This window comes from Humulus lupulus, chromosome 1, assembly GCF_963169125.1.
Source record: "Humulus lupulus chromosome 1, drHumLupu1.1, whole genome shotgun sequence".
NCBI lineage: Eukaryota > Viridiplantae > Streptophyta > Magnoliopsida > Rosales > Cannabaceae > Humulus > Humulus lupulus.
In genome coordinates, this window is record NC_084793.1 from 51,148,641 (window position 1) to 51,168,712 (window position 20,072).

The window sequence follows — 20,072 nt, forward strand, 5'->3', positions numbered from 1 at the left end:
CCTACAGTCGTTGATCTTGACAATCTCGATCTACAACTCTAGATCTACAAAAGAAAAAGAACGAAAATTAGAACGAGTACACGAGCTTCCAAACTTTCACTAACTCTTTTAGATAGAGTTACTGAAAGTCAGAATAATCAGCAAGCTTGGGGACCAGTACCTTATATTTATAGGGTGAGACATTCCATCAGAGTTTCTGCCACAATTACAGAGGTTAAAATATTCTCTCAACTTAATGACATATTTCTTCACTTTAATTAGGAAATTAAAATTAGGTAACAAATAAATGTTGATCATTTAATATTGAATATTTTGTGACTTTGATATATATTAAATCAATTAATTCTAACTGATTTATTTTATATACTACATAAAAATAATGTCCAATGCACGTTTGCTTAGTTTTAAAGTTATAAACATGTATTTATTTTTATTATTTTTTAATTATTATATAAATTTTAAATAAATAAACAATATCATAAAAATAAATAAAATATGTTTAATATAATGTATGACATAAATGTATTAAAAAATTAGGGCAAAATATTGTGAGTAATTTTAATAAAAATCGGTTCATTTTTTTTCAATATATAATAGAATGAATTACAATTATATAATATATATAAATATTTATATCAATAATATATACATATATGACATTTAAACATAATATTGATATAGATATATATATTTACATGGCTACATGATATATATATATAAATTACAATAATATTTAAAAAGAAATTAATAATAGAATAAAATAAGAATAGAAAAAGTCATAGTATAGAGTAGTATAATGCATTAACTATTTTTAGTTTCTAATGTAACCCGTAATGTGCTTTGGTGAATTTGATGAAAAAAAAAACTTCAATCACTTGATAAAAAATAAACTATCACACAAATTTATGGGATAAAAAAAATCATATGTATGACTTATTATTTTTAAATAAATATGATTTAATTATTTAAATTATCATAAAATATCTTAAAAATATCATATTTTAATTAATTAATTAATTAATTTTTGTTTAAGTTTATGTTTGTTCTAGTTTTGAATTTGGCATTGACAACAAGAAATTATATATTATATGTTTAATATAATATTAATATTATACATGGATTTTAAATTCAAGTTTGTTGTTAGTTTTTTTTAAAGAAATTTGTTTCTAGTTCATAGTAGATCATATTATGTCATATGTTTAATATGTTATTATTCTAATACGTGAAGTTTAAGTTTAATTAAATTTTATTTAAGTTATAAAATATAGAATTTTTATTATTTTTCAATAATTGTCATTGTAAAAATCTCAAAAATATCTTATTTTAATTTATTTAATTATTTATATATTTAATTTGATTTAATTTTAAATTATGTTTATAATTTACTATTTATAGTAAAATATAAGAATATTCGGTGAAATATAAAAATATTATCTGAAGTTAACTAAAAAAATAAATTACTGTTAATTTTTGTTATCTACACATAAAAGAGATACTATGTAAAAAAAATACTCTAACAACTTTTCTTTAAAAAAAATGGGTAATAATTCACAAATTTTTCAAACCATTCCATACTTTTGACATTAATTACCAAATAAAAATATGAAAAGGTTAATTTAGTCATAAACATATTCAATATATTACCGAAACGTTTATAAGCGCCAGTGCAGCCAGACCAAACACGCCTCCGAGCTTGTTGCCGCCATGGATGTGCCTCTCAGTCCGGAAATTTTGACAATAGAAACTTCAATGGCGATCACTCTTTTAGTTCTTATCTTTCCTAACCTCCATCTTCACCTATATTCACTTTCTCAGATTCCAGAGTCGCCTCACCCGGGCCATAGGTCTGTTTTTCGATTCACTATCTTCCATTTCGCGCTCTTTTTTTTTTCCCATGAAATTTACTTTTCGTTATGGGGGAATTCAGAATTTTGATTTATTCAAGCTATTTTATATTGGATTAGTTTTAGAGTACGATGAAATGGGTTGAAGATCTTTGATGAGTTTCCCTCTTCCTTGACCTTGTATGATCCCTCTTGCTTTATTTATTTATATTAACTTTCAAACCGGAGGTTTAATTCGAGAGTAATTTACATCGAACCCGTTTTTCGTTCCCAAATCCGAAATTAATTTACATTTCCACAAATTCCAGAGTTGGTGAATATAATTCAGTTCAATGGCATTGTCACTTGTATTTTTCCAATGGATGATAGAATTATGCGTGTTCACTTTCTTGAATCGTAGTGTGGGTTAATTTTGAGCTCTTATAAGGTCTAGCAGTGAGGTTATAAGCCATAGCTGAGTTATTTTTACTTTTGTGAACTGGAATAATACTAAATTTTGCACCCTAGGAGAATCCTTAGTCTTTGTTAGACAGCAGTCAATATGTTTATAATATTTATATATAAATCCTCAAAGGTAAACTCTGCTTAGTGAGATAGCATGTACCAATTTTGGGACAAGACTGATGAGCTATATATAACTTTGGTTTCTAATTGTATATCAGGAGATGGCCTCTCTTCAAGATATTGGTATGTCAGCAGCTATCAATATCTTATCTGCATTTTCGTTCCTTGTTGCTTTTGCTCTCCTTAGGCTTCAACCAATCAATGATAGAGTATACTTCCCTAAGTGGTATCTCAAGGGAATTAGAGGAAGCCCAACAAAATCTGGAGGACTTGTCAAGAATGTTGTCAATTTGGATTTCAACACATACATAAAGTTCTTAAATTGGATGCCTGCAGCATTGAACATGCCCGAACCTGAGCTTACAGAGCATGCTGGACTTGATTCTACTGCGTTCATGCGGATTTATCTACTTGGGTAAGTTCAGATGTAGGAACAATGTAAAAGTGTGTGTGTGTGTTTTGTTTTTTGTATGTGCCGTTGAGGACTGATTTATGCGTACTGCATTGCCTTGCTTTTTAGTGCTGATTTATCAAAAGTAGACCTAAGATGATTTTTTTCACTTATCTTTTATATGACCAATGACAACATATTTGCTAGCATATAAGTCACCTATTAGTCTAACAACTTTGCTTGAAAATTTTCATAGTGCAGCCTAAAAATTTTCATCCCCATATCCTTGCTTGCTTTTGTCGTTTTGGTGCCTGTGAATTGGACGGGTAATACATTGGAAAGAATAAAGGATTTAACTTTCAGCAACATTGACAAACTTTCAATATCTAACGTTCCATCCGGATCAAACAGGTACATCTATCTATATATATTTACAACAAAATTTATTATTGTACCTCTAACATTGTATGCAACAGTCTAGATTTATTTTTCTTGTTGTGATTTGAGTTGAATCACACTAAACAAGACAATGTGGTTTGAAAGCAATGATAGCAAAGATCACAAGCTAATGAAAGCAATAAAGAACACAACTCAATTACGTGGTTTGAACACAAAGACAATGTGTCTTTGGCCTACTCCACGGGGAACAAACTCAGCTAGCTGCCTTTACTCCACTTGAACTAATACCAGATTACAAGAGTTCTTGAATACAAAGAATGAAAAGTCTCTAAACTCTATACAAGAAAAACTAAGTGATGATACACCATATGTATGACGGAGTACATAAACCTCATATTAGCTTAGATGCACATAGTACTTCCCAACTAACTTAACGGTCACCAATAAACTTAGGCCACATGTACAAGTGACTCAATTACATAACAAATTTCCACCTTAATTGAGTTGCTTGTAATCCGGAACATAAAGAAGTAGGATGGTGGAAACTGAAATCTGCAACAATTCCAATAATGTACCTCACTGCTTGAGGTATTTCTAACATTCTTCAACATGAATCAAGCCTAAACAATGTTTAAACTTGGCTTGAGTAACCACCTTAGTCAACATATCAGCTGGATTCTCATCTGTGGTTATCTTTTTAGTTTGAACTTCCTTCCTAGCAATGACTTCTCTTATAAAATGTAACTTGGTGTCAATGTGTTTTGACCTCTCATGAAACATGGGTTTTTTCATGAGATGCAAAGCACTTTGACTATCACAATAGATAGATATATCTTCTGAATTTAATCCCAATTCATTTCTGAAACCTCTTAGCCCAATAACTTCTTTCATAGCCTCTGTAGCTGCCATATACTCTGCCTCTGTTGAAGATAAAGCCACAACCTTCTGTAGATTAGACTTCCAGCACACACAACTCCCTAGGACAGTAAATACATACCCAGTTGTAGATTTTCACGTGTCTATATTCCCTGCATAATCAGAGTCCACAAAACCAGTAACCTCTTCCTGTGTCATTCATTCTTTTCCAAATACAAGTCCAACATTCTGAGTTCCTTTTAGGTATCTTAGTATCCATTTAGTTGTTGTCCAGTGTTCTTCACCAGGCTTTGCCATGTACTTACTCACAACATTCATAGCTTGAGCTAAATCAGGTCTAGTTGAGACCATAGCATACATGAGACTCCCCACACATTTAGCATAGGGTACCTTGTTGTGGAAATAATGCTTCTATATTTTATTGAATTAGAGTTATGCCTTTAAATAGGCACTATACAGAGAATGAGAAGATATTTGGTAGTTAATACCGAATATCCTAGCATAATTACAACAAAGAATAGAGTAACAAAATAAGCCTACAATAATCTAAATATGAAAACTATACAAAATATACAGCTAGGTTTCCCATTCTAAATGGGATACCGAATAATATTTCCTACACCCTCCCTCAAGTTGGTGCATAGAGATTCCACATGCCTAGCTTGCACACTAACTCATTGAAACTTTCTTTAGACAAACCTTTAGTAAGTATATCTGCATGTTGGTGCTTGCTGGGAATGTAGACAACACATAATTCATTTTCATCAATGTTTTCTTTGATAAAGTGTCTATCCACTTCAACATGTTTAGTTCTGTCGTGATGAACTGGATTATGTGCGATGCTAATGGTTGATTTACTATCACTATACAACTTCAATAGAGTAGTCCTTTGAAGTTTTAGTTCCTCGAGTATGCGTTTAATCCAGATTAATTCACATACTCCTTGAGCAGGAGCTCTAAGTTCTGCTTCAACATTACTTCGAGCTACCATTGGTTGTTTCTTACTCCTCCAAGTAAGCAAGTTCTCCAAAACTTTAGTGCAATAACCAGTTGTTGGTCTTCTATCCTCAACTGATCCTGCTTAATCCGCATCTGTGAAGGCCTCAACACCTCGTTCTTCATTTTTCTTAAACAATAACCCAGTCTCTGGTGTTTTCTTTAGATAGCGCAAGACTATACACAACTTCCAAGTGTTCTTCTAAAGGATTGTGCATGTATTGACTAACCAAGCTTACAGCAAATGCAATATCAGGTCTTGTGTGAGATAGATAGATCAGTTTGCCCACTAGCTGCTGATACATACCTTTGTCAACTGTCTTCCCTTTTTCCTTTTTGTACTTGCCTCCTTGTTCAATCAGTGTTGCAACTGGTTTACAGCCACTCATTCTAGTTTCTTTCAGAAGATCCAGAATATATTTCCTTTGAGATACTGAAATACCTTGTTTTGTTCTTGCAACCTCCATTCCGAGAAAGTACTTCATTGGCCCAAGATCTTTAACTTCAAATTCCTGGGCTAGCACTCCCTTGAGTCTTCCTTGCTTTTCATAATCATCACCTGTTTTTATCATATCATCAACATAGACAATGAGGATAGTTACCTTCTCCTCTTGTGTGTGTTTGAAAAACAGGGTATGATCTGATTGAGCCTGTTTATATCCATGCTTTCTTATCACCTGATTAAATCTTTCAAACCACGCCCTTGGAGATTGCTTTAGGCCACAGAGTGACTTTTTCAAGTGACAGACATTATCTGTTCCATATCTTCCTTCGAACCCCGGAGGAATCTTCATGAAAACCTCTTCTTCCAAATGTCCATTGAGAAAAACGTTTTTAATGTCAAGTTGTTGTAAGGGCCAATCAAGATTGGCAGCAATAGATAATAAAACCCATACTGTATTTAACTTGGCAATTGGAGCAAATGTCTCATTATAGTCCACCCCATATGTCTGAGTGAACACTTTTGCAACAAGTCTTGCTTTGTACCGGTCTATTGTTCCATCTGCCTTGTGTTTGACTGGAAAGACCCACTTACACCCCACCACATGTTTGTCTCGAGGACCTTTGATTATTTCCCATGTGATGTTGGCTTCTAGTGCCCCAATTTCCTCATACACTGCTTTCTTCCAGTCTTCTTGTGTGAGAGCCTCGGTAATAGTCTTGGGAATCACTACTTGCTGACTTTTGCTAAAAAAGCTTTATTGTGAGGATTTAGTCTACTATAGCAGCCATATCTTGACATTGGATGTTGAGTACAACTTCTATCTCCTTTCCTTTTGGCAATTGGAAACTCAGACTCAGATTCTACCATACTGGAAGACTCAACATTAGAACTATCAGTAGGTACAATAGGGTTAAGAGGAGAATTACTTACATCGGGATTGGTCTGTGAGTCAGAGTCATGAGATGTTGGAGCAGTAGTTGACTGTATTACTTGATGATTTCTTGGTTGCCGAGAGTAAACTAGGAGTTCCTTAGTTTTGGGTGACTGAGGTTGTGACGGCTGAGGTTGTTGCTCAGAAGAGAATTCAAGAGTAGTCTTAGGAAGACAAGTATCCCAACTAGAAACATTACTTACAGTCCCTCCCTGAAGTGAATAGTTGGGATAAAAAGGTTGCTCTTCATTGAATGTAAGATCTAAGGAGACGTACATACGTCGAGTAGAAGGGTGGTAGCACTTGTACCCTTTTTTGGTAGAAGAGTATCCCAAATAAACACATTTTAGAGCTCGGGGATCAGACTTAGAACGATTAGGACCAAGAACATGAACATAAGAGATACATCAAACCGTTTTTAAGGGAAGATTGGAACAAGTGGTGTATATGGATATTTTTTAAGAAGCACTGAGAGAGGAGTGCTATATTTTAACACTCGAGAGGGCATTCTATTGATGAGATATACGGCTGAAAGAATAGCCTCACCCCAGAAATGTTTTGGGACAAAATTTGTAAACATTAGGGCTCTAGCAATTTCCAAAAGATACATTTTTTTGCGTTCAACAATCCCATTTTGTTGAGTTGTGCATGCACACGAGCTTTTATGCACAATACCATGAGATAGATAATAACCCAAGATTGAATTAAAATATTCAGTTCTATTATCTGTGTGCAAGACTTGTAGATTTGCATTGAATTGAGTTTTTATCATAGAGTGAAATTTTTTGAATGTCATGGCAGCATCAGATTTATTTTTAAGGAGAAACACCCAACTAACACGTGTGTGATCTCAATGAAAGTAATAAACCATCTAGTATTTGTAGTATTTGCTATTTGAGATGGTCCCCATATATCACTATGAATAAGAGTAAATGGTTGGGTGGATTTGTAGGGTATAGAATAAAAAACAACATGTGTGTGTTTGGCCAATTGACAAATTTCTCATTGAAATAAGCTTAAGTTTTTATTTCGAAACGACTTAGAAAATAAGTACTTTAAATATGAAAAACTAGGGTGGCCTAACCTCTAATGCCACCTCATAATATCATTGTCACTAGAAGAAATACAACCAGAAACAAGAGCTTTATTGACTTGAGCAGGAGGAAGCGGATCAAGGTAATACAGCCCACTACATGCCTTCGCATTCCCAATCGTCTTCCTCGAGGACATATCCTGAAAAGTACAATAAAGTGGTGAGAAAGAAGCAAAACATTGCTGGCCATGAGTAATTTTACTGACAGAAAGAAGATTACAAGAGAGATTAGGAATATGGAGAACATCTCGAAGAACAAGAAGAGAAGGTGATAATTGTATAGTTCCTTTACCAGCCACAGAAGAAAGGGAACCATCAGTAATTTTAATTTTTTAGGTACCTGGACAAGGGGTATAAGTAGTGAACTGATTGGGCTGACCAGTCATGTGATCCGAGGCCCCTGAGTCCACAATCCAGACAGTATTTTGAACATTAAAGGCAGCGGAAGTACTTGGATTGGAGGAGGACGAAGGATCAACTGCAAGGACAGCAGGAGCAATGCTTAGAAGCTGATGGAGCTGAGTAATCTGAGCTGGAGTGAATGGAAAAAACTCTGGTGGAGCAGCAACCAAGGCTTGACTGTCAGAGTTGGGACGATTTGAGGGACGAGGCTTCCAATCAGCTGGTTTACCATAGATTTGCCAACATTTTTCCTTGGTATGACCAACCTTGTTGCAGTGGGAACACCATGGACGTTCACGTCGATTTCCACGAGGGTCATCACCATCCTTAATGCGCCAGACAGCAAGAGCAGATTGATCAGTTTCAGCAGCGACTTGGGGTCCCATCATGACTCTCTTCCTGCTCTTCTCCCTTCGAACCTCGGCAAAAGCCTCACGGATGGTGGGAAGATGATTCTTGCCTAAGAGACGTCTACGCACCTCATCAAGGTCTCGATTAAGGCCATGGAGAAAGTCAAAAAGTCTCTCTCGATCAAGCATTTTTTTTTATAGAAAGAAGCATCAGCAGAACATTTCCATTCAGGAACATAAAAAAGATCTATTTCTTGCCAAAGATTATAAAGGATGCCATAGTATTGTGTTACTGTAAGGGAATTTTGTTGTTGATCCCGAAGTCGGGATTTGAGTTCAGAAACCTAGGCAGAATTTTCCAAGTCCAAGAAAGCCTCCTGAACAGTGTCCCACACTTCTTTAGCATTAGAAAGAAATAAATAATTCTTACCAATGTCCACTTCCATTGAGTTGATAAGCCAGGCCTTGATGAGAGAGTTTTCGGACTCCCACTTAGCATAAGAGGGATCATCAGCCTGAGGAGTAGGAACAGAACCAGTGAGATATCCCAAGCGTCCACGTCCTCGAAGGCACATCTTGACGGATTGAGACCATTGCAGAAAGTTCTGACCATTCAGCTTGTGTATGGTAATTTGGAGAGAGTTTTGGTGATCAAAGGATGTGGAAGAGACATCAGAGGTGGTTTTGTTGATAATGGAATCGGTTGAGGTGTCTGTTAGGATTGATATCAGGTTCACCTATGCTAGGAGAGGTAAGCCTAAAACACAAGGCTAAATTGGTCTGCCTTGGGATGCTAAAGGCACTTTTGTAATTGTGTGGAGCGTTATGGTCGACTGCAATAGGGTGTTGTGGTGAGAGAGAGGGGTATGCTTGAGCTAAGTCTTTTGGTCCTAGCATCTAGGAGAGTCCTAGCATCTAGGAGTGTCCCAGCCTCTCGAAAGTCTGTGGGATTGTACTTCAGCTATTTTCCATTTAATCAATAATTGCTACATTCTCTTCCCCTGCCATTTCTTTCTGTAAAATTTGGCTACTGTTCTATTGCTTTAACTATCGCAGGTGTACGGTGCACGTCAATTGGTATCAGAGCATTTGGATCGTGGTCCATGCCTTCCACTAGGATGGACTCCAAAGTTGAGTCGGTCGAAGCACATGTCTCTTCTCTCCAGGACACTGAACTCTCATACTCTTAATCTGGCAGTGATCATGGAGAAGCTTAAAATGGTGCTCAAGGGACAGGCACTCATCGCATCCGAGCTCGCGGCGGGCCGGTTTGGTCCTGACCATCGAGATGGGCTGGGCGATCCTCCATCTACCAGTTCGACCCCGCCGGGTGGATCTTCCTCGCGCAAAGGGGATGGGGGGTGTCGACATGAATTTCGAGCTCGGAAGATCGAATTACCGGTATATTCCGGCGCTGACCCGATGACTGGACGTATCGTGTCAAATAGTACTTTGGCTTGCAGCAGTTGTCCGCGGCGGAGCAGTTGGAAGTTGCTGTCATGTGTTTGGAAGGAGCGGCCCTCCATTGGTTTCGCTGGGAAAACCTGCAAAGGCCGATTGTGACCTTGACTGAGCTTAAGTCCTTGCTCATCAGGCGATTCTGCCCCGCTCGGGATGGCACACTCTATGATCGCCTCTTTGGCCTACACCAGATGTCGATGGTACAGGACTATCGGAGGCAGTTTGAGGCCATCTCTTCGACGTTGGGAACGGTCGAGGACTCCATGCTCGAGTCTACCTTCGTGAAGGGCTTGAAAATGAATATCCAGGGCCCCTTACGCATACTCAAACCAAAAGGCTTGATCCAAACTATGGAATTGGCTGAAACAATTGAAGCCAACCAAGTCTTAGTGCGGGCCCATCGGGGTGGGCCGAACAGACTGAGCCCAAGTCCCACTCGGCCCTTGAGCGCTTTGCAACTGGATGGACTGAAGGGAACTTTTTCTTCGTCGACTTTGTCTTTGCCAAAATCAACATCGCCCACGACCCCCACAGCCACCTACCGATGACTTACAGAGGCGGAGATCCAGGATCAGAAGGATCGTGGAGTGTGTTTTAAGTGTGATGGCAAATGGCGTAGAGGGTATGAGTGTAAGTTTTCGGAGTTGCAGATTGTGATTCTACAGGATGAGGCTCTCGAAGAAGCTGTCGACGACCCCATTGATGAAACTTTGGGCGTTTCCACGAGAACTCCGGCGACGACAGCGATGGAGGCTCAACTGGTGGAGGTCTCCTTGAACTCCGTCGTGGGCTTAACGTCTCCAAAAACCATGAAACTGCTGGGCAGTATTCACGACCATGAGGTTGTGGTTCTCATTGACAGCGGGGCTTCTCACAATTTCATCACTGCTGAATTAGCTTCGAAATTACAGCTTCCCATCTCCATTACTGAGGCTTATGGTGTACAAATGGGTGCTGGACAAGCCGTGAAGGGTTAGGGAGTGTGTCGGTCGGTCCCTTTGATCTTGCAGGAATTAGAAATCATTGATGATTTCCTGCCGTTACCCTTGGGAAGTACTGACGTGATATTGGGTATACAATGACTTGAAACTTTGGGAGGTACGTACCATCACTGGAAAGACCATATCATGAAGTTGAATGTTGGGGGCAAGGCCTTTACGCTGCGGGGTGACCCATCGCTGCATAAAACACGCGTTTCTCTCAAGTCTATGATGAAACATATACAGCATGAGAAGCAAGGGGTTTGGGTGGAACTGGGTAGTTCCACGGTTTTGGCAACAACGCAGGATATCACAACACCGATCTCAGGACTTCTACAACAGTTTGCTTCAGTGTTTGAGTTGCCTTCTACGTTACCGCCACATCGGAGTCACGATCATGCTATTCCCTTACGGCCATGGACCTCTCCCATTAGCGTGCGCCCATATAGGTACCCTCAAATTCAAAAAGACGAGATCAAAAGACTGATTGGAGAGATGCTGGCTGTTGGCATTATCCACCCCAGTACCAGCCCTTATTCCAGCCCTATTTTATTGGTTAAAAAGGATGGTAGCTGGAGGTTCTGTGTAGATTACCGAGCACTCAACCAAGAGACAGTGGTAGACAAGTTTCCCATTCCCGTTATCGATGAGCTTTTGGACGAACTCCATGGGGCCAAGATTTTTTCAAAACTAGATTTATGCTCAGGTTATCACCAAATTCGAGTTAGCTCTGAGGACATCCACAAGACGGCTTTTCGAACTCACGAGGGACATTATAAGTTTGTTGTCATGCCTTTCGGTCTTATGAATGCTCCTGCTACTTTTCAATCGCTCATGAATCAAGCCATTTCTACGGTGTTTTGTTCTAGTTTTCTTCGACGATATACTCGAATACAGTCCGGACTGTACCTCCCACATAGAACACCTCGCCATGGTTCTGCAAACTTTGGTCCACCACAGGTTGTATGCCAACTTAAAAAAATGTTGTTTCGCTCAAACTCAGTTGGAATACTTGGGGCATATCATCTCAGGAGAGGGAGTTGCGGCTGATCCCTCTAAGATTCAGGCTATGGTGGACTGGCCGCTGCCTAAAACGCTAAGGGAATTAAGAGGATTTTTGGGACTTACAGGGTAATACCGGAAGTTTGTGGCAGGATATGGCACCATTGCTCGACCTCTCACAGATCAACTCAAACAAGATCGTTTCAGGTGGACCACGGCAGCTACTGATTCATTTTTGGCCCTTAAGACAGCGCTGACTTCAGTTCCAGTTTTGGCTCTTCCGGATTTTGACAAGACGTTTGTAGTCGAAATGAATGCCTCCGGCTATGGCATAGGGGCTGTGTTAATGCAAGAAGGGAGACCCTTAGCTTATTTCAGTCAGGCACTAAAGCCTCGTGCTCAGCTAAAGTCCATTTATGAAAAGGAGCTCATGGCGATCGTCCTTGCCATTCTTAAATGACACCCTTACTTGTTGGGGAGGAAGTTTGTAGTGCGAACAGACCAAAAGAGCTTGAAGTTTCTGCTTGAACGACTTGTTTCGCAGGAGCACCAAAAATGGTTGGTCAAAATCCTTGGTTATGATTTCAAGATCCAATATCGGCCGGGAGTAGGTAATAGAGCTGCTGATGCCCTATCTCGTGTCAACCAAGTGGAATATGCTACCTTGTCTTCGACCACTTGGCTGGATTGGGACAAGGTCGCCCAAGAAGTTCAGCAGGACACCTTGTTTAGCCACATAATAACTGACCTTGCACAAGGGAAAGAGGTTCCGAGATTTGCCGTGGAGCATGGACGCTTACTCTATAAGGGCAGGTTAGTTCTAACGGCTACTTCCGCCTTGCTGCCCAATTTTTTGAGGGATTACCATTGTTCACTAGTGGGGGGCATTCGGGAGAATCACGCAAGGAGATGTTTATTGGCCTGGTATGAAGCGAGCAGTTGTGGAGTTTGTGAGGCAGTGTGATATTTGTCAACGGAACAAAAGTATGGCAATGTCCCAGCTGTTTTGTTGCAGCCATTGCTGCTGCTTGAGCGTGTTTGGAAGGATTTGTCGATGGACTTCATTGAAGGTCTACCCAAATCAGAAGGGGTGGATACGATCTTGGTAGTGGTTGATAGGCTGAGTAAATACAGCCACTTTATTGGCCTAAAACATCCTTTCAATGCTCGGATAGTTGCTGAAAATTTTATCCATCATGTGGTCAAGTTGCATGGGATACATCGCTCCAAAGTTTCTAACAGAGACCGGGTCTTCTTGAGCAATTTTTGGGCGGAACTGTTTCGCTTACAAGGAACGGAATTAAAGCATAGCACGGCCTATCACCCTCAAACCGATGGCCAAACGGAGGTGGTCAACCATTGTCTTGAAACTTACTTGCACTGTTTTGCATCAGAGAAGCCTCGTGTGTGGGCCAAATGGTTGTCTTGGGCGGAATATTGGTACAATACAACGTTTCATTCAGCTTTGGGATGCACCCCTTTTAAGGTGTTGTATGGTCGCGACCCTCCGGCCTTGAACCACTATGCAGGAGGTACTACACCAGTAGTGGCAGTAGAGCAAATGCTGGAAGACAGAGATGCCTTTCACGACCCTCTGGCAGTAGAGCAAATGCTGGAATACAGATTGATATGATAATTCATAATACTTTTGAGGCTAGTGTGGTTAAGCTTTATAAAAAGTTAAAGTAAAAAGTATTTGGTAAAAGAAAATAATAAAAATGATTATTGAATAATTTGTGCCAAACCCACAACTAAAATCTGAAGTTGGCCCAAGGAACTTCAACTTTCGACTTCTGTAGAAATCTCATTCTGTTTTTATCATTTTAAAAGACTTACTCAAACTGGTCCCTAGTGTTTCTGTCATATAAAGGCATAATTGGATTTCATTCATACATACTGTATCAGTGTAGTGTATATTCATGGTAGGACAAACAGGGCTTCCTGATTGTAATTCAATATATTAGCTGAGAATCTTAACTTTGTCTTATAAAATGAAGTTTTTCTTACTATCTCTTTCTCAATTGTTTTATAGAGATATGATCTTATGTTTCATTAGATCTAAACTAAATCTGCTTAGGTTCACCCTGTCTGACTGTGAAAAACTAATTTAAACCAGGTTTTGGGCTCATTTGTTAATGTCGTATGTCTTCTCATATTGGACATGCTATGTTTTATATTATGAATACAAGACGATAGCTTCTATGAGGCTTCGATATTTAGCATCTGAAAATCGACGTCCAGATCAATTTACGGTTAGTCATTTTTGAATTTTGATAATGGTAATTTGTTGTTGTTTTGTACTTCTTCTTCTTCTACTACTATTTACTCTTTCCCCTCTGTGTTCGGTCCTTTCACTATATTATATCTTCTTGTCTGGTGGACATGCGATTATTAATTGGACAAAAGAAACTAATCTCTCCATCTACTTAACTTTAAAGCTTCTGAGCTTTGACCTGTTTGGATAACTACTATATAAAGATCATTTTTTTTTTAATAAAAGCTCTTTTTAAATTGTTTGGATATCAATAAAAAAAAGATCTTTTATGAGTAAATTAATGATAATAAAAATAATTCTAATTTAGAAAATAGCTTCTAAGGTCTTTTAAAAAAAGTTAGAATCCTAGCTTCTCCAAAAAGACATTTTTAAATTAAAAAGGGACTTTTTATTTTTTGCCTAAATAATCTGCTTCTTTAATTCTAAAAGCTGAAAACAGCTTCAAATAAGCTAATCCAAACAGGGCTATTGGGTGTTCACCTACTCGGAATGCTTTTCTACTAGCTTGATGCTTCTCCATTCTTATTTCTACCAAAAAAATAAATAAAATAAATTAGAGGCATATAACTGGGTTTCTTGCTTTATTACCAGCAGTAATTGACAACTTCACCTTTACTCAGAAAGTGATTCCTATACACTTTTGCTCCTTGTTGTTCCCAGGTTCTTGTGAAGAATGTTCCTCCTGATCCTGATGAGTCAGTCAGTGAGCACGTTGAGCATTTCTTCTGTGTAAATCATCCCGATCATTATCTTATGCATCATGTACGTAAATTTTGTCATATTTGTAATTACATGTAGTTTAACTGGTGAAGGAATAATAACACAGATTCTAATTTTGACATGTAAATTATGTGACCGGTTGAAGAATTTAAATGTATACCATTGCCCTTTCCAAATGTAAAATACTAAAATTACTCTAGGGGTATCAATTGTAGTTATATGTAATTAATCATGACTTCTCAAAATAAACAGGTGTGATAGTAATGTAAGCATCAGAGTTGACGTCAGTACCAAGCTACTGATATATAGCATTATTCTTTTTTGTCTGTCTGTTTTACCACAAAAGATAGTAAATTTTCATTTCCCAATATTTGCAGGTTGTGTATAACGCAAATAATCTTGCAAAGTTGGTTGCAAAGAAAAAGAGTCTGCAGAATTGGCTTGTCTATTACCAAAATAAGCATGAGAGACATCCTACAAAGAAGCCCACTACAAAGGTTTCCTTAGATGTTTAAAATGTATATGAATTGCAATTATATCCTTTTTTTTATAAAGTTTTGTCATCTAATATATCATGATGTTCTATAGACAGGTTTCTGGGGCCTCTGGGGAAGTAGAGTGGATGCAATTGGCTATTATACTGCTGAGATTGGTAAGTTAAACCAAGAGGTAAGTGTCGTATTTGTGTGGCAAGTACAATACAATTTTTTGTTTGCTATCTTTTATTTCTTTTTCTTTATAAATTTGTTATAAAGGAAAGTGTGTAATCTTTTTAGCTTCTTTGTTTTAATACTATAGCATTATTTGATGTGGATACTTCTTGCAGTCTTATTTGCAGCTAATCTATCGCCATTTAATTTTGCTCAATATTGGCATAGTTATGTTGGTGTCAACTTTTATTAGAAAAAAATCTATAAGAACATACTAGTTATTTGTTATTGATGTATAAATGGCATGGCATGTATTCAGGAAAATGCAGAAAGAGAAAGGGTTACCAGTGATCCTACGGCTACAGTGCCTGCTGCATTTGTTTCATTTAAAACACGATGGGGAGCAGCTGTTTGTGCTCAAACTCAGCAGTCGAGTAATCCTACAATCTGTTTGACAGAGTGGGCTCCTCAGCCGCGTGATGTCTTTTGGGATAATCTTGCAATTCCATATGTTGAACTTAGTGTGCGAAGATTGCTCATGGCTATTTGTCTTTTTCTCCTAACTTTCTTTTTTATGATCCCGATAGCATTCGTTCAGTCTCTAGCCAACATTGAGGGGATAATGAAGGTCCTTCCTTTCTTGAAGCCGCTTATAGAGAAGTGCGTTCATTCTGCATTCTGCATTCTGTTTTGAATTTTAATTTTTCTTTATGTTCAAATTTAGTTAGTCACATCTAACCATGCTTCTTTGTCATTCGACTGAAATTAGTTAAAGGTTTCTGATAATTCCATGTAGCAAAAAATAAATTAAAAGGGTTGACTTTTTTGGTTATGCTTTAATGATTTAAGTATCAGATGCTAAAATTATTGTTGCAGGAAGGTTGTGAAGTCTGTTATCCAAGGGTTTCTTCCGGGAATAGTATTAAAGATATTTCTTATTCTACTTCCAACAATTCTCATGACTATGTCCAGAATAGAAGGTTTTACATCGTTGTCATCTCTGGAGAGGAGATCAGCTGAAAAGTATCATTTGTTCATACTTGTCAATGTGTTTCTTGGAAGCATTGTTACTGGCACAGCATTTCAGCAGTTTGAGAAATTCATTAATGAGCCCTCAACAGAGTAATTTTACATAATTCTTTTCTTTCAATAGATTATCAGTTATAAAGCAGACTTTATATAAGAAAAACGAAAAGACTGTCTAGCTCAAGTGGTTGGGTATGTGTGTTGTGTGTAAGAGGTCTGGATTCAAACCCCTGCTGGGCTAATTTAACAATAGGCAACCACTAACTGTTTCTTATCAAAGGACAAAAAAAAGGAAAAGGATAAGGAAAAACAGAATTAACTAGTACTTTTATCAGTAGTAATGGACTCCCAAAATTGATGGCTGCAATTATTGATCAAGAATTACCCTCAACATGAATGATTAGAATCATCATCTATAACTTAAAAAGAAAAATATTATTATTAAGTTTTCAGTGAACTTAATATAATTTACTTTGTTTGTTTTTTTGTATCTAGCAAGTTTCCTTGGTTCTGCTTAGATAATGTGCCAGCGGCTATAGTGATAAGCTAAATTTGTTGTTTGTTCTGTTTAAGATGGTGTGCCACTGGCTGTAGTATTACGCTACACTTACCACTCTATCTTATCTGCTTTGAATCCAAGTGTTTCTGTCTTGTTTCCTGTTTTAAGATGAAGGTAGACAATACCAATATCTTTTAGGCAATTGACATGTTCATCAATTTATCCTGCATTAGAATTCAAAGATTTTTTTCTGTTTGATAATCAGTAATGATCTAACAGAAAAGTTCTACTGCCCTTACAGATTCACAAAAACTGTTGGGGTGTCCATCCCAATGAAAGCCACTTTCTTCATGACTTATGTAATGGTTGATGGATGGGCTGGTGTTGCTGCAGAGATCCTTAGATTGGTTCCATTAGTTATGTTCCACCTTAAGAACACATTTTTGGTTTAGACAGAGGAAGACAGGGAGCAAGCAATGGATCCTGGTTGCTTGGACTTTGCTACATCAGAACCTAGGATACAGTTATATTTCTTGATAGGACTTGTGTATTCTGTTATTACACCCGTACTGCTTCCTTTTATTGTGGTCTTCTTTGCGTTCTCATACATGGTTTTTCGTCATCAGGTATGCCAGCTTATAAAGGTTTTGTTTTTTGGTTTAAATATGTATACAAATATCCATTTTCTGTGTCATGAATAAGATTAGGAGGTTGAGGAGAGAACAAAAAAATGCAAAGCTATGAAAATAGGACTGTAAGTTAATTTGCATTATCTCTAAGTGAAATACAACACTAGTTGCCTAACTTCTATTGATGACAGGCACTTGCAAAGTTTAAAAGGTCACTTGAACGTATTTAAAAGATTTTCCTCACGAAATGAAAAAACGAATATGGACGAGCAGTACATAATGAAAAGAGTGTTTGAGTGGCAGCACACTAGGTTTACTCCACCATAGGGATATTAATTGTCCTTAATTATGGTATTATAACCACATTGCTATTTCAGTGATGCTCTTATAACTGATTGCAATAAAGGTCATGTACAAATTGATCACTTTGATATTAAAGCTGTTCCTGCCTCAATACTTGATGATACTCTATTTTTCTGGTCATGGTGCTGGAGGGTACTTGTTGATGGCATTCATTTCTTTGAGCAGATGGACTTATTCTAGTTCTGAATAGAAATAGAATTGTGCATTGATTAGTATCACAATTCTCAGCAATTTAAGTAAAAGTTTCATATTAAACCTTTTTGCTGTTTTACTAGGCTTTAAGAAAGTAGGTTGTTCAATACATATATAGTTTCCACTGTTATTTTTTTATTGTGGTATTGATTTTTTAATGTCAGATTATCAACGTTTATGACCAGAAATATGAAAGTGCGGCAGCCTTCTGGCCACACGTTCATAAGCGTGTAATTACTGGGTTAATTATATCTCAACTTCTTCTAATGGGATTGTTCAGCACGAAAGGTGTTGCAAAGTCAACGTTATTGCTTATTGCACAACCAATTATGACAATCTGGTTCCATAGATTATGCAAGGGACGTTTTGAAACTGCATTCATGAAATTTCCATTACAGGTTAGTGATGGATGTACCAAAGACATGGCCTAGTTTTAAGGTTAAATTTAGTTATTTTTAGATACTGGTTTGCAGGATTTCTTATGATGGTTTCAGATGCATCTTACTTCACTAACCTATTGAAGCATTAAAGAGGACATAATCCATAAAATCAACTTTATGGTTATGTTTGGTAGGTATTAAATAAAATAAAAAAGAAACGAGAGACTCCATCTAGAAAAGAAATGAGATAGGAAGAGTATCTTTCTCTTGTGTTCGGTTTGTGAGATAGGAGAGATGATTTAAATCCTATCTTTTGTTTGGTATGACAAATAGGATATGTTCTATTTATATTATGAAGCAATCATTTTCTCACTAAAATATACATTTCCCTCCTATACCCAACCCAATTTAGACAAAGTGAAATTCTCAAACTAAAATTTAGAAACTCATTACCTAATTTATTCTTTCCTAAAATCCTTCTATCCAGCAATTAACCATACTCTGAATCTATTCTCTCAGGCTTCTCCTTCCCATCAAACATGAAGAAGTGAAGGGAAGGAGATGAGTAAGAGATTTATTGGACGGGGTTGAGGTAAGGATGGCTGTTTAGTAGGAATGAATTTTGGAAAGGAGATTAGTGGATGAAAGTTAAATAACAAATTTTAAATATTTCCAAATTAAAGTGATTTTAGAGGAAATTGTCTTCTTGGATAGTAGAGAGTTCAGTTAACTAGAAAATCTTTAATTTCTTCCACTTCTGTCTCCTACCAAGATGATTTTGGTCTTCTCACTTTCCTCCCATTCCTTCCTATCTTTTTTCCTCAAGCATTTTGCTTCTCCTTCCTTTCTACCAAACATAGCCTAAAAGCAAAGAATTGTTTTCACTTCTCAGAATAAGAATCACTGTATCTTGCATCCTTATGGAGTACAATTAAATCTAATGAAAGACTTTTTAGTGTCTCATAGAGCTTGGACTACATTTGTGATCTTTTGTCTTTTCTTTTTCTCGAGCAGTTAATATTTGTGAAGACCTGATCATGATATTTGATAACAGGAAGCAATGGTGAAGGATACACTTGAAAAGGCTACAGAACCAAACCTCAACTTGAGAGCCTATCTTAAGGATGCTTACATACATCCTGTCTTCAAGGGTGAAGAGTTAGATAAACCGGTCGCCATTGACGAAGAAGAGAGCAGCCCCCTTGTGGTTACTAAAAGGAGATCTTGTAGGGGTAGTAGACACGGTTCCGATGCCAGTTCTGAAGTTGTATGAATATGTATTAACCACTGACAATAGTCATCATAATCAGATGACAGGTCTCTATTTATTTTTTCTTTTTTAAAACATGGAAGATACTTCTATCATTTTGTTCATTAACATGATTAACTGTGAGAACAGTGATACGAGGGATGCGTCTGCTTTTTAGTTTATAGGCTAATTTCCAGAAACTTTAGTTCCCTTGTCTCTATTGTTTTTTCTTCCTTAAATTTCTCTTATTGATTGTTACCTGAACATGTTTTGCTAGCAATTGAATTATATCTTTTATGGATAGTGACTTAAACATGCTTTACTACCAATTGAGTTATCGTAATATTGTAACTGA

At 37.2% G+C, this 20,072-nt stretch overlaps 1 protein-coding gene across 1 annotated transcript; it reads left to right on the forward strand.

The window, feature by feature from the left end:
• The first annotated feature begins 1,573 nt into the window (after positions 1 to 1,573).
• LOC133792282 (CSC1-like protein At4g02900) lies at positions 1,574 to 20,046 on the forward strand. The gene is given in 12 exon segments (XM_062230190.1): positions 1,574 to 1,844; positions 2,507 to 2,823; positions 3,061 to 3,210; positions 13,851 to 13,986; positions 14,670 to 14,771; positions 15,107 to 15,226; positions 15,318 to 15,398; positions 15,699 to 16,039; positions 16,256 to 16,501; positions 17,206 to 17,530; positions 18,274 to 18,486; positions 19,523 to 20,046. Coding segments are annotated over 11 exon segments (2,247 nt in total). The 5' UTR covers positions 1,574 to 1,844; positions 2,507 to 2,509; the 3' UTR covers positions 19,742 to 20,046.
• Positions 20,047 to 20,072: the final 26 nt, after the last annotated feature.